The following is a 13,719-nucleotide window of genomic DNA, read 5'->3' as shown; positions in this document are numbered from 1 at the left end:
TTATACTTCTGCAGCTCGATTTGAATAGGTCGTATGTGCTTTTGTCGATTAAAAATTCGATCAGTTGGATTCGCTTATTATAGCGAAAACCGTTGAAATTGTGCAAAGTTGATACATACAGCAGAATCCTCACAAAACAGGCTTTCTGTTCCATCATTAAAAGTTTGCAAAATATCTGCCATATTGCTACAATGACCAAAATAAACTGATCGAAATTTATATCGACAAAAGCACATACGACCTATTCAAATCGAGCTCCAGAATTCTATTATTTTTCAGGCTGCTTTCTTGTACTGGCTGCGTATGTAATAGACTAGATTAGATTAGATTAGAATCCATCTAAAAGTGAGATTGCAAAAAAAAGGTTGCAAAAATCAAAATTTTGCGTAGACATGAGAAAACCGTTCAAAAGTTATACTCAAAACACTATGTAGTTTTAAGGGGGTTTTCATTAAAAACGTCCTGATTCTAACATTTCAAGTATATACAGCATTGGTGTCTTCGGCAAAGTTTCTCTACAACTTTTGTGAAGAAATATAGTTAAAAAATTTGATTTTTGCAAATAGTTATTTATGCAACAAGTTGCAAAATGATGATTTTTTCAGCACGAGTCGTACATTTATCCAACGAGGCATGCCGAGTTGGATAAATACAACGAGTGCTGAAAAAATCGAGTTTTGCAACGAGTTGCATACAAAGTTTTTTGTAATTACGAAAAACACCCATTTAGTGCGATCTTTTCTTGCTACACAAACATGTATCAGAAGGAACCACGTGCGCGCGCTCATGCTTGTCGGCGTAGTTTTTCGTTTGATCAGGTAGGCTCTGGTGTAGTAGGCGTCACCAATGATCGAGATCCCGTTGTCAAACAGTTGTACACGGGAAAAAGCAAAAGCAGATTCAGCAGCTGCCTCTCCACTGGATTCGTAGTTCGAATCCGAATTGAAATCGTCCTGATTTGGATTCGAGCTGCTCAGTAGATGTAGAGGCAGAAGCTGAATCTACGGAAGGCATAGTGGTAAGTAAAAAGTGCGTACGAGCAAAAGTGCCGAAAAGTGCCGAAAAGTGCTACTTTTCAGCACTCTTAAGAGTGCCGAAAAGTAGTACTTTTCGGCACACTTGCATTAAGGGTGAAAAGTAGGCCATTTCAGTATACTTCAGACAACTGAAATGTTCAACTTTTCACAACGTAATTACAAAAAACAATTTTTCGATCTCAGGTGGTTTAATCACTAAACTCATTATGGCAAAGTATGCGCTCTATCATATCGTGAAACTTCACAGAAGACCCTTCAATAGCTTATATTAAGGTACCTAAAAAACTCTTGATTTTAGATAGTTTAAAAGTTATTTAATTCTTATCATGAAATCGACCATTTCAAACACTGTGATGCGTGACTCTTTTTGCAGTTTTCGAAACATCTTAGTTCTGAACCAGTGTAACTCCAGGTATACATTGCAAAACTGCCTTTTTTGTTGCTTGGGATTGGAAGCCTGAATCCTCCTGAAACGCCACTGAATGCCTCTAACGCCCTTGAGACTCCCCGCAGCGACCTTAAGACATCCACTGAGACCCCTTCAATCGCTCCAGAGACCCCCTGGAAACCCCCTAAAGTGCTCCTGAGACCTCAAGGTACCCCCCTGAAACTCCTTGGATCCCTTGAAACGTCCCTAAGACCCCCTTGAAACTCTTTGATGTCTCCTGAAGTGCCATAAAGACTTTTTAAAACGACTCTAAGACCTCCTGATACACCCTGGTACCCCTAAAACACCCCTGGAAGCTCCAGAGACCCTATATTATTTACATTTACTTATGCATTTTGAGTAGCTCTTCCTCTTTTTATGCAGGGCATAGAAAGAGGTGTTAGTGTATTAAATAAACAACACTCAAGTATAAATTTACTAAGATAAAGATCTATTGTTTATTGCTCGGAGGCTTATAAACTCATAAGCATTATTCCGAGGATCTTACAACTTCTTGCTATTTCGTTTTAATATCGAAAAAGAGGATTGCACTTTTGGTCGAATCGAACATATCACTACGAAGGCCTACGAACTCGTTGGGTGACGTCTACAAAGACGTAATGGCTATGATACGAAGTGTAATGGCTCCTATACCGATCTGTAAGTGTTGGCAGTTCAGTGTGGAATGTTTTTGAGATTTTGTATGAATTTGTTCGGGCAAGTCCCGTACTCGGCAACCCAAAGACCGGAAGCACCTGTGAATGCCGCTATCGCGATGCTGTCTCCACGTAGGGCCGCAGAAACATAAGAACTAGTAGGCACTAGCTGTGTACGCCGCCATCGTAGACGACCTGGAAGAGTACGCTGTGTGGTGGAGGAAGGTAGAAGAAGGGGCCCCGAAAGGTGAGGATATCCGGTTAGATTAATGAGTAAGAATGTAGGATAATGAGGTAGAAGAGACCGGGAATAGATGTGTGTAAAATGTTACATGACGTGAGTTTTTATGTACTACAGTAAGATGCAAAGATCGAAGTTCCTTGACCTCTTTTCGTAGGACCATTATGGGAATGGGGCGGGTAACAGTACCTACGAGCATAGGAAAGGCCCTAGGCCCAGATAGAATTTCGAACTTAACTTTAACCCTCGAGCAGTCGCGTCATCGGCCACCCTCAGCGACACCGCGCTCACGCTGTGTACCACAATCGTGATTTTTTCATGGTGCGTGTACTCAGTACACGACGCGACCGCTCCCGGGTTAAAAATAGCGATTGTTTGTTGTTTGGAAGAGGCAGAGTCTGGTCATCCTAAGCAGCTATTTTGTCGGTAACTATAACTGCCAAGATAGCTCTCCAGCGAAAGAGGAAGGGATTTCCCTACTGTGTACTTGTGACCCTGGATATAAGAACACATTCAATAGTGCTAGTTGGGTTCCCGATACTCTTCTTCATCTTGAAATAACTAGATCTTGGAAAATATACTGACACAAGATGGGACACAGAGATGGGTCGGAAGTGCTTTCAAATAATCTTAGGAGTTCCACAAGGTTCCATTTTTGATCCGGTGTAAGGCAGTATCCATTTATTACGTAACGCTAAAATCGACAATTTTTTACCCTCCCTCCCTCCCCCCCTCCGTAACGCTTTTTTGTATGAAAACCCTAAAATTTTTGTATGGGCCGTAACACTCGGCTGTACTCACCACCCCCCTCCCCTAGAGCGTTACGTAATTTGTGGACGGCGCCTAATGGAAATTAGTACGAAGACGTGTTGAGGTTGAAGTACAGGTCTACGATGAAACGGTAAAAGAGGATTCAGAAACCTGGAATTGGCTCATGAAAAAAAAACAGAGGTTGTGGTGAAATTCGTAGCAGTAAGCAATGATTTGTGTTAGCGGTTGCACTATCACTTTGAAGCAGGGTACCTGCGAAAAAGGATCACACCGAAAAACAAACGCTTTGTCCTAAACGGTGCATGTTGGTAACAAAGGCGCTCCGCAACAAACGCATGTCAGGCGATGAGAGCAATAAAACAAACATCGCTTGCCGTGCGTGTGCCGATATTCCGGGTTTTCTGCCGAAATTTTCGACCCACATCATCGAATTCATAAGCATTTGGGCGAATTAAGACTCTTGCAAACCTCAGAGTCGAGTTTCAGTTGTAAACAGAGTGTCTAAAAGCTCATGTATATATACATGAATGAGACAGTGTGCCATGCGCTGGGTTGAAATGTGTCTCAAGAAAATTTGTGAGATTTGAGATCATAGCATGCTCATGAAAAATCTAGTGTATGTGCCTCAATGAGACGTCTCGTGAGACTCGTCTCATTGAGATGTTTGTTAGTTGCCACTGAATCATTTTAGTGGCCCAGATTAGATTCTGTGAACCTATTTCTACAGTCCAGTTATGCGGAAATTCAATACACTTATCCGCCAGCGGTAATGGCGGCGGTGAGTACAAACGAGCGGATTGAGTTTTGAAGTTTCTTGGGGGAAAATTGAAGCGGTTCCGTTCCCCTCCTCATCCCTTTGCCAACCGTTCTATGGCACCAACCGAATGCTATCCTTGCTAAACGTCAAAATTGTAATTACTTGCTGGTACCCACCGCCGCCATTGCCGCTCGCGCATACGTGAATAAAGTGGGGACCAATTGGGGATCAAATAATTATTGGCTTTGGTTGTGTCAATTGATATGCCTATATCCCAGAGCCAGAACAAAGCTGTGGCCCACATCATATCTTACCTTCTTCAGAAGCTATGTAAGGTACGTGCCTATGTGGGTCATATTGACCCCAAAAGTTTACAACTCCTTGCCATAAAAAACCTTACATAATTTTCGACACCACTGGGGGTGGTGAATACTCTTGTCCCAGAAGACACCTCAAAACTGTCCTCTTTCTAGACGCTTCAGGCACTGCTTCCCAAACCGATGATGGTTTTTTGTAAGGTGGGAAAATAATGAATCTTTGTTAAAACTTCCGTTACCGCCGATTATAATCAATCCAAAGATGAACGTTGGCGCCTTCAACTAAAATGACCCTTCATCCCTCTCCGCCGGTCAAACAGAACACACCAAAAAAACATTAATTGGAAGTACACGAGCTGATCAAACGAGCACCATTAGCACTGTTATGCAGGCTCCCAAAACATTATGGACATACTAACGTCAATTGATAAGAAGCCCTTACCAGGATTGTTCGTCCTACCATCTTTCCCGTCGTAAAACAACCTCCGGCTACATTCTATCTGACCCAGCATACTTATGACCCAAACCCCTTCCGCCCCCAGAAAGCGTCAACCAAATCTCAGCTGAACATTATATGTAAATGTCATCCTAGTGCAGGGTTTAAGAGTGTTTCAGGTCGGTGTCTGGTACCAGGAGCTTGTCTCATTGAGATGTCTCATTGAGACTCGCAATGCTAATGTGATGTGCACCAACATCGCGAGTCTCAAGCTCAAGGAGTTTTCATGTGCTCACAGCCAACTTTTCTCAATCTCGTATTGAGATTTGTGCGTACAGATACTCTGAATGCGAATGATGTGAATAGATCGAGACAAGTATTCCTACCGTTTTTGTTGTGAACAAACTCGGGAGCGATTTTGTCATTATCTGCTAACGAAAATACAAAGCGTTGTTGCCGTGCCTTCTTTGTTGCCTATTTTTCGCTTGCGATGCCATATTCTGCGTACACTGCTTTGAAGTGCTCCGTCAAACACTTGAGGGTGATGATCGACGATCAGCTTACTTTTTGTAGCCACGCTGATAATGCCTGCAAGAGAGCTTTCACAGCTAGAGTGGCATTACCCCGGATGACATAGAGTGCTTCAAAATGCGCGTAGAACTGTCAGGTTGGCCTCAATGGTGAAATGCCAGCGTACGTCCCGGGTAGAGCTTAATGGCAAAAGAATGGCAAATTTTACCATTTAAACAGAATGTTTGAATGGCAAAATGTGTTATTTGTTTGTTTGAAATAAGAGTTAAAATAACAAAAATAATAACAAAATTTTGGTAGCAGAAAAACATAAAAATAACTTATTTTGCCATTGTAATAACAAAGTAATGGTAAAGCATGCGGATTAAATTGAAGAACAAAATAAGTTATTATTGAGATATTGATAACAAAATAAGATCCAAATTAACTGTTATCGGTGAATAACAAAATATGACATTCTTGAGTTATTGATAACAGAAGAAGAACAAATTTAGCTGTTTATGTAGCGATCAAAATAATGGTAGGTTTAGTTATTCAAATTCAATTTTAAAATAATGGTAGATTCAGTTATTATTTCAAAGTAGCAGAAGAAAGGTAAAATGAGCTATTTCTTTTTTTTTCTTCAATAAAATTTAAGTTCATCAATCAATGTAAAAACAGTTTTATTTTGTGGAAATTAAAAACTCAAAACGAAACGAACTTAAAAATCAAATTCACTTTGATGAACGTAGCCACCGTTATGCTTGAAATATACAATATAATAGTTAATGGTATACATATTAAGAGTAAAATATGTTATGGTGCCTAATGTTTATAAATAATTTCTCACAATATCAAAATAATGGCAAATTTAGCCAGGAATGTAAATTATGTTATTGTTTTGATATTTTATACAATTCATTATAAAAGGTGCTAAATTGCAAGTTTTACCATGATAGTAATTTTTGTTATTAATGTGTTATTTAACATTAATCATGAATAACATATCAATGACAAGATTTGCTATGATTGTATATTTTGCTATTGATTAGCCATTTTAAGTTTTTCATAATAACAGAAGAATGGCAAAACGAGATATGATGGCAAAACCAGTTATTATTTTGTCCTTTGTTTGCCATTAGCCTCTACCCGGGGTGGGACAGTTTCACTAAAGGAAGATGGACCCACAGTTTGACTCCTACTCCTAATATAGATCGATGGGTCAATAGGCGTCATGGGGAAGTAATATTCCACCAGCATCAGGTCCTCTCGAGTCATGGCTGCTTTTGACTGCTTCGGTCTTGCGGGTTTACCCGAGTACCCGGTGTGCGCAGGTTTGGAAGAAACGGAAGAAACTATGCAACACGGTATTGTAACTTAGCGTTACCACAAGCTCTTCGCAGATGGTAGAAAAACGACTCCGGGCAATCTTGTTCAGGGGATGTATAAAGAAGAGCTTTGCTGGAATGCCGTCACATCAGCTATCGCCCAAATTGTCTCGGAGCTATCGAGGAGGTTGTGCGTAGACTCGAGGAGTGACTAGTTCTAACGCATTCATGAGCCGGCTACGCATGTCATACCGGTTCCCAGTGGTCGAACTCTTTTATCGAAAAAGTAGCCACGCGATCTACTGGGTTGAAGTCGAACCCGGTCCAGGAAGGCATATATTTAGGCAAGTCCTTCTGCTTGCTGGTTGATAGGCCCTCACCTTCAGGTCATATCGCGGTGCACGTGTTCACTATGTTCGATGAAGTCGGCGGTCTAATCAGTGTTTTGTAGATAGTTAACTTCGTGTGACGGCAAACTTTGTTCGATCGTAGAGTTCTGTGGAGTCCAAAGTAAGCTCGATTTCCTGCCATAATGCGTCTCTGAATTTCTCTGCTGGTGTCGTTGGCGGCGGTCACCAGTGAGCCCAAGTATAGGAATTCTTCAACCGCCTCGATTTCATCACCATCCATAGAAATTCGGGCGCGGTGATTCTTCCCTGAAGCCCTTTGCCATCATGTACCTTTGAACCGACCATAGCCTGATTAATTAATTAATCATTATTCATTAGACATTAACGTCCATTATGCGTCATGCACGAAAACGAAATTGCAAACCGTACACGGTAGCTGGTCAGCTGGTGACCTAGTTTTGCTTGCTTCTGGAAGTCTGTGCTCAAGGGCATACGTTATGCCTGAAGAATGCATAACTACCGGGGTATAAAATAATAAAACACATATGATTCATATAAGGAAGCATTCTAGCCGCTTCCAACTAGATACTAAGTAAGAGACGCGAGCTTTCTCTCTCGCGCTTTAATTTCACGTTTCGAAGTACTAGAATGTTGGTACCTTCATAAAGAGAGCGAGAGCGGAGAATGTTACACTAGGCGAGTAAAGTTTGAGTTAAGTTTAAGTGGGGGAAAAGGTAATCTAAATCTTAAGTATATATATAAGATACATTTTTTATTAAAGATGTCCGTCGGTCGGAGTTAGTTTTAACAGAAGAAAAGCGAGTTGGCTTTTACCTTCAATGACAAAATTCGTGTAAAATCAGTGAAAACCCTTGACCACTCTGGTCAACGCGGTGCACCTTGTCTTCGACACATTAATGACTAATCCGATTCGCTTGGTATCATTCTTCAGTTGGATGTACGTTTCCGCCATCGTCTCAAATTTACGAGCTATAATGTCAACATCATCAGCAAAACCAAGCAGCTGAACGGATTTCGTGAATATCGTTTCACTCGTGTTTATCCCCGCTCTCCCTCTTACACCTTCTAACGCAATATTGAACAGCAAGCACGAAAGACCATCACCTTGCCGTAACCCTCTGCGATATTCGAAGGGACTCGAGAATGTCCCTGTTATTCGAACTACACACATCACTCGATCCATCGTCGCCTTGATCAATCGTATCAGTTTATCAGGGGAGGGGAAAGTGGCATCTTACCCATTTTTCAAACTTTCCTCGTTTTCAATGATATATAGCCTCATTTGTTAGGCTTTCAAAGTGGTAACAGCAACTAGACAATATTTGCTCGATGCTTCAGCAAAAATATTCACTAAACTATTGCATTTTCATCGATTTCAGCGATTTTAAAAACTGGTTCGTAAAACGGAAGTGATGCAAAAAGGCCATCTGCCACGGGGTAAGATGCCACTTCATGAAAACATTCAAAAAATACGTCCATCAGTTTTTGGACTTTTTTTACTCACTTTCGCCCCTCTGTCATACTTTTTTCGTATACTCAATACATGGAGTCTCACCACCCCCCCCCCCCCTCTCCCCACTAAACGATGGTCGTCATATTTGAATGACCCTCAACATGGATAGCGTAGACATCAACAACCATGCGCCTCCATGTGTGTCTCAATCTCCCTTGAAACACATGGCTGGTAATAAAATCACCCGAAATCCTTAATTGCAAGCACGAAAAACCGGAAGTTGCTAATTTTCATTGGGAAATCAAAAGATTTTCCGTGGGTTTGGCGGCCTAGCTTCTAAAGGAATGTTTAATGCAAACATATCTTAATACCATTCACTTATAGTAATGATCAAGTCCCATCCAGGAATGATTTTGGGCTCTGTTCCCCAATCCATAGTCGTGCATAATCTGCCGTAGCAGATCTCGATCGAATATATCATACGCCGATTTGAAATCGATGAAGCGCGTTCACCCATAAATCCAGCCTGGTATTGCCCCACGAACTCTCTTGCAATCGGTGTTAGACGGCGGCATAAAATTTGAGAGAGTAACTTGTAGACAGCGTTCAGTAGTGTTATCGGGCGATAGTTCCCGGGAATCCAATTGATGGGCACATGATGCCATCCATTCCAAATAACTTTTTGAGTTTTGTTCGGTTCTGTAAGAGATTTTCGTGATAAATTTAATAAAACTTGCAATAAAACTGATTAGTTCATCAAAACCTCTTGATAACATCTTTATGAACATCTTCCGGCTCAATGGACCACTCTCAGAGAGGTTTTGCGAACCGTGTGAAGAGTAGCAATAAAATTGTTTCCCGGTTGAAAAATTTTCCACACTCGAAAAGATTTTGTGAAGATTGTGGTTTTTTTTTTCAACAAAAACTATGACAGTTCTAAATGCAGAGAAACTTTTTCAATGGCACACAAACTTCAGGAGGAGATGCCAATCGCAAGTATGTAGTAAGTGATAATTTCAAAGTCATTGATTGATTGATTTGACTTTATTTCAGAGACTTTCAGCCCTTGGCTGGTTCGTCTCTATTTCAAAGTTATATTTTAGTAGTTATTATGCTACGAGGTGTATGTGCATTCAATTTTACCGTGAATATTGGGATTGTAGAACGTAGAACCACAACATTAATGCACTTCGAAACGGCGAACATCATTATCTTGAAATGAAATAAATTAATCTGTTAATTTAGTAAAACTATCTCAAATTAGAAGAAAACTTAATAAAATAAATTATTTTCCATTCACGTAATCTAATGCTTCAATATGGCGACAACCATAAACAGTGATAATCGAACGAAAGCAAGTTCACTTTTATGGTGACCGCTAGAAACCTACTAGCTTGTTATTTTTTTGCTTTTCCACCAACAGATGTCGTTACTAATCGAACGAATCGCCATCTGTTGAGAGTTCGAATAGTTTTAATGTGGTTATAATGAATGCCAAAAGGTTTGCATATCGAAGAGTTTTGTTTACTCTTGAAATCTGATTTTATAGATATCTTCAAGTATACTATAAAACCTATCATCAATAATTTTCATATAAGTGAAATTGATTATCTGTGGGAATCAATGGACGCAGCGATAATATAAAGGGTACAAAAACGCAAAAACGCAGAAGGGAATTGTTAAGAAAAATGTAGCCAGAAGTCGGATGTGCAAATTTGGCTTCCGGCAGAAGCGATACAAGAAAGCGAGAGCAGCTGTGAACAGAAGTAGCGTCACAGATAGAAAAATCAGAAGAGGAGGAAATAATTATTTTTTACTGAGCAGAAAAACAATGGAATAGAATAATATGTATAAATTTTACAAAATAGACAATGGCATGAGTAGAAAAGTAAACCAAGAAGGTAAATTGTTCTCAGGTAAAATTATGGCAGCTGCCAGAAAAAAAGACAAGTTTTTCAGCTCGTTTTGTCGAAACATTAATTAATTTTCAGTTAAGCTTCGATTCGAACATTATAGTTACACACACACATAGACGGACATTTTCTCAGCTCGTCGATTGTTAATTACCTAATTAACTAATTTGTTAATACCTAATTAACTAAGCTTTGTCTGGGAAATTTGTTTGTGAAGTGAAATGATAGCCTTTCGGTACAACTTAGTTGTACGAGAATTACAAAAACAGTCATAACATGAAGAAGAATCATTAATCTCTGTTATTCTTTCGTCCTTTAGGCTGTTAAAGTAAGATGTCGATTGCTGTATTGATTGATTACCTTCAATCTCACCCCTGACACTGCTCGATCTAATTAGTGAGCGACATTCATTAGCTAGGCCGAAGTTTTAGTCCAGTAGTTGACTTCGAATCAGTCTAGCAATGCAACGACGTTCTTTGTAATTCCCGAACCACCCTCAAAGCCGAAACAATTCAACACGCAAAAAACATTTCACACATCCCACCCACCACTGCACCGTGCCTTCCAACGTCCAGCTTCTCCAATATGTATCGCCTAATCAATTTGTGTAATCCTTAATCCTACGGTTTACCTTGTTTAATCCTACTTAGACTATAAATTTCACCCCTTTTCTCGGTTTTAAACTGCTATTTGCTACGGAATTACGTCTGCTCGCTTCTGTTCTGCGTTATATTCAGTTCACACACATATCATTTCCCCCCGAAACTCGTCTCGGGTGGGAGTCCGGCGGCATGTTGCATGTATGTGTGTGGGGCTGTTTCTAAGAGATTTGGATTCTCTTGGTATGTGTTAACGGTACGTGTGTTGTATATATGTATAGCCTTACACCTTACATGGGATTCCACTTTAGTGTGTGATTTGCTACTTAGATTATAGCTCTGCTCATTTTTTTTTGTCTTCCTCTATATTCATTTCTTTTTAGTCAATTGGTTTTAATCCTATTAGATCGATTTGCTGCTTAATTTGACACCCAGAAGAGACAGTTTCTTTTTTGGTTTGGTAGATTTGCTACTGCTGCTGTTACTTTTTGCTATGTTAGACGCCCTTGAAGTCTCGGGCGATTCAAGTATACATCGGTTGAAAATTTATACTTATAATATGATGGTTTTATTTCATGCTGCTACTGTGGCCAGTGGTTCTCAATGACGGCTCATTTGCTTTTAAATTCCTTGAGCAACTGTCTTTAACAGTTATTAAATAACTTCCCCAAGATTTATCAAATACTTTTTCGTATCCTAAAAGTCTTCCTGATTCGCAAAGCTCAAGGGCATGTCCACGAGGAGCGAATCTACTTTAAGAAACAGTTCACCGTCACCATCTGCCAGAATCGACACCCCCAAGTCGCTCTCCAACGCCAGAGCGACACATCAACAATTATAACAACAGTAACACCGAGAAAGGATAGGTCAGATAAAGCGGAACCATCATCGTCCTGCGATGACATCCGTGTGTCGGTCGACCTGGCTCCCCAACCAGTAGCAGCAGCATGATCCTCCTCTACCTACGTACATACGAGTACCCTGTGCTTCTAATTTATGACACTAACGTGTATATAATAACTTTGCTAGAGTAGGGTACGGCTGATTTTTCGAAATTGAATAAAACCAAAATTCGTATGCTATTTCGGAAGTGAGTCACATGGTAAAAGATATCTCAGATGTCCATGTAAATTTGAATTTCATCACCAATATTCATGTGATTTTCATGTAATGAGAACGATTTGAGCTTTTAAAAAAATTGTGTAGCTCTGAGTGTGTACAATTTTTAAGTAAACAAAAATGACAAAGAAACTGATAGTTTTACAGATTATACTGGACAGTATATCGCACGTTCAATAAAACGTTTTGCTATAAGTTGTGGAATTGTTCAATGAAGAAATAACTGCAGGAGTTCTTTCAACAGATATTTAAAATATTTTTGGGGAACTGCTAGACGCATTTACAGTGAAACTCACGTTGTTACTTCACGCAGAGTTTCCAAAGAAAAGATTGGTGAAACACCTAGAGCCATAAGACTTATTCGACAGTAATCAAATTTACCATGTAAACTCAGAAATAGCTTTACTTATGTGATACGTATCCAGAAAAGGGAAACAAAATTGCGGTTGAGCAGAATGTCGTAATAACAGCCGCGCCCTAATCCACATTCCTACCCCCTTTCTATAGTAGCACAGAGATGATTTTATCGCCATCCTACGTCCTCTTCCGCGTCTTCCCTGGTGTCTCGATAAAACTTACCACCGATGCTACCCGATTCACCTGATGATGAAGGCTCCGTGAAGGGTTCCGTCTTCACCGGAAACTTACGTTCGATGTTATAGGTACGGTACGCTCACTCACATCTAACGGTTGATGTGATGCCACGCTGCTTCTGCTGCTGCTGATGCTGTTGGCCTGTTGGCTGGTGTGTATCAGAATCCAGATGTGTGTTTTGGTTGGGGTGGGAAGAACCTCGCTTACTACCCTAGTTCAGGCAACAGCAGTAGAGGCGTACCGCCAGCAACAGTGCACCTCGTCATAGATCGCTACTGGTCGATGGATTGCCGAGGTTGCTCTCCAGGGTGTCGTCCTTGTGTCAGAGGGGCGGCTTGTAGACTTCGATCGCGGGCGTTAGCATGTCCACCCGGGTCGATATCGACGAATCGCTGCAAGTGAGAGAAGAGATGGAAAAATTGATTAGAATCATAAGGTTTATGAGGATTGATGACGATTTAGAGGTAAATGACCGTAATCTTGTATCATGCACTGAAACCAGTGTTTTACTTTATTTATTCCTTCTTGGCGTAACGTCCTCACAGGGACAAAGCCTGCTACTCAGCTTAGTGTTCTATGACCACCTCCACATTTATTTACTGAGAACTTCCTCTGCTAACGAGTATTTTGCATGTATTTTGTATCGTGTGGCAGGCATGAAGATGATGTTGTGGAACGGACCTGGTGTGATGGTTAGAACACTTGACTATCACGCCGAGGACCTGGGATCGAATCCCACTCCCGGCAAACTCACAAAATGTGAGTTCTTCCTTCGGAAGGGAAGTAAAGCGTGGGTCCCGAGATGAACTAGCCAAGGGCTAAAAATCTCGTTAATACAGAAAAAAAAGATGATGTTATGCCCAAGGAAGTCAAGGCAATTTTCATCACGAGTTCCTGGACCAACGGGAAATTGAACCCGTCCCCCTCAGCATGGTCATGCTGAATACACACGCATTTATAGCTGTTGCTATATGGGTCATTTGTTCGTAGTTTAAATATAATTCCCAAGGAAAAGTTGATACATTAATAATGAATATAAAATGGCCATGCTAACATAAACACGATTGTGTTGCCCTTGTGCAAAATATGCTTACAAAATCGGGTAACCATTACTGTATATAGCATGAGCATGAGCATCCCGAGTAGAAGTAAAAATCAGAACAATGTCATCATTTGATATTCCTCAGTGA

The 13,719-nt window shown here is 40.5% G+C and overlaps 1 protein-coding gene across 1 annotated transcript in view; it reads right to left on the bottom strand.

Moving 5' to 3' along the window:
* Positions 1-10,421: 10,421 nt before the first annotated feature.
* Positions 10,422-13,719, bottom strand: part of LOC109423866 (protein tipE) — a 163,491-nt gene continuing 160,193 nt past the window's right edge. The window contains exon 4 of the mRNA XM_062858506.1: positions 10,422-12,921. Coding sequence (XP_062714490.1) covers positions 12,852-12,921 — 70 coding nt within the window. The 3' untranslated portion in view covers positions 10,422-12,851. The remainder of the gene's footprint in view (positions 12,922-13,719) is intronic.

Source organism: Aedes albopictus, chromosome 3 (genome assembly GCF_035046485.1).
Source record: "Aedes albopictus strain Foshan chromosome 3, AalbF5, whole genome shotgun sequence".
In the NCBI taxonomy this organism is placed as follows: Eukaryota; Metazoa; Arthropoda; class Insecta; order Diptera; family Culicidae; genus Aedes; species Aedes albopictus.
This window is presented reverse-complemented; position numbering and strand designations above follow the sequence as displayed.